At 39.8% G+C, this 1,945-nt stretch overlaps 1 protein-coding gene across 1 annotated transcript; it reads left to right on the top strand.

The window, feature by feature from the left end:
- Positions 1–465: 465 nt before the first annotated feature.
- On the top strand, positions 466–1,608 carry LOC124165951. The gene is made up of 2 exons (XM_046543496.1): positions 466–934; positions 1,023–1,608. Exons 1-2 carry the CDS (start codon positions 721–723, stop codon positions 1,253–1,255), a joined length of 447 nt encoding a protein of 148 aa, XP_046399452.1. The 5' UTR covers positions 466–720; the 3' UTR covers positions 1,256–1,608.
- Positions 1,609–1,945: the final 337 nt, after the last annotated feature.

Raw genomic sequence — 1,945 nt, 5'->3', positions numbered from 1 at the left:
CTACTTTTTGTGGGATTATTTACTACCATATGATGACTTATATGATAAGAAATGAAATTTAATCGAAATAAATATTTTTTTACCAGCAATTTAGCCCCCAAAATGGAGTTTTAGAAATGTAGGCAAAAATGAGTTGTGTGGTGCGGGTGGTCTATACTCTAATTTTGTTGTTAATTCATAGACATTTTTTTAACCATAGATTTTGTCAAAAAAAACTTCAAATTTCATTTTCATAAACTATAAACATGTATCCACTCTTTTTTATTATCCATTATACCATATTTTCATTAAATTCGTCTTCATAGCCGTTTGATTCTGAAATCAGCCTGATTTTTCGCAAAATTTTAAACTTTAGAGCTCGGGCGGCAGTGGTTAATATTATCCGATCTGAAAAAAATTTTGTGTGCAAGATCCCTATATCATTTCGCAACTTTCTCGCACAGGGCAAATTTGATCAGGAAAAAAAACCTTTTTTCGGCCCATCCTAGTGGACATGGTTTCTATTTTCTGTAATCTTCCTTGGACGTTAGCTTCTCACCATCACCAATACCTTAGTCAAATTTTCGGAAAACTGCACTCACGGACATTGCTGGAGAAACCTTCGCAGGATGATCGTCAGCATTGCCCTTTGCATTTTTGGTAACTGAAACTGTAGGTTGTCTTGCCTGTGTTTTTTTTTTTAATTTTCTATATTTTTTACATACAATATTTTCTTTCAGAATGCCATTTGTGGTGGCTGAGTTTTTACCTCACCGGGAATTCAAGGACGTCACCGTCCAGACAATTCCAGCCTGCTGGATAGTTGGTGAGAATGTAACCAGGTACCCACCCCCTGGGTACTCCTGGGTTGCAATGAGCCGACTAATCCATAAAGAGGTTGCTCCCAAGGATAACTGGGAAATACTGGGGGTGAAGTTTGTTTCCCCCAACTTTGGTATGTATATGTGTGTAGTGCTTAGTTTTCATTATGTGCATAGATTTCTGCTTGGACCATAACTCTTTTAATTAAAAACTTTCCACAGATTCTTATTTGGAAGCAGTGAGTGTAGAGCGCAAGGCTGCTGAGTGTAGTGACACTCACCTTGAAGTGGTACTGGAGAGCATGGCTGGTGAGGAGAGGAAGCGGAAAAGGAAAGCTAAAAAAATCTGTTACCCAAGCGAGCTCATCACTAATACGAGTGTAGACGAAGATAATTGTTGGATTAGTGATCCTCCTCATTTGCCAGGTACATATGTCTTCACATACATTTCTTAGCATAAGTTGTTAGTTTAAGATTAGTTCATGCAATCTCATTAACTACTCTGCCTCAATTGATTCTCCCGCCAACTGTGCACTGCGGAGCGACAGACAGAAAACTCGAGGAATGGCTGCAGCAATGATATGTCTTGACCTTCATGCCAATCGAAGAGAATTTTTTTGATGCACTGTGGCTTAGGTGAGAAAGATTATAAAAAATCACGTCCAATCTCATTAAAAACAAAAGAAGAGACATGCTGACTCCTGGGAATGCTATTATCCATGACGAGGACCGTCATCTCAGCGCTGATGCAGCCCAACTGTTCGTTGAGCAATTTCATTGGGACATTTTCGATTAGTCTTAGACACCTAAGCAATAGTCAATTTACCATTCCTTCGCAAAGCTATGGAATCTTATTGTGAAGCATGGCTAATTATGAGAGCCACTTCTCGGCATCAATTACACTCCCACTTGGTCTTACCCCTAGGGTTCTAGGCGAGACCAAGGCTCTCTAAAGGCCGTTTTACATGGGGCACGGAATTGTGCAGGTTAGAGCAGCATCAATTTCTAAATGTCGTGGAATTGTGCAAATGAATGAACGAAATTAGGACAGGGGCTATTTTGCCATCTCACGGCCACGCATTCTCGCATATGTTCTAGTAATTCACCGCTTTACATGGCGCAATTTTGACTGCACCTTCGTACAC

The sequence above is a fragment of the Ischnura elegans genome, chromosome 9, assembly GCF_921293095.1.
Source record: "Ischnura elegans chromosome 9, ioIscEleg1.1, whole genome shotgun sequence".
Lineage (NCBI taxonomy): Eukaryota > Metazoa > Arthropoda > Insecta > Odonata > Coenagrionidae > Ischnura > Ischnura elegans.
Note: the sequence above shows the minus strand (reverse complement) of the source record. Positions and strands in the feature narration are given on the sequence as shown.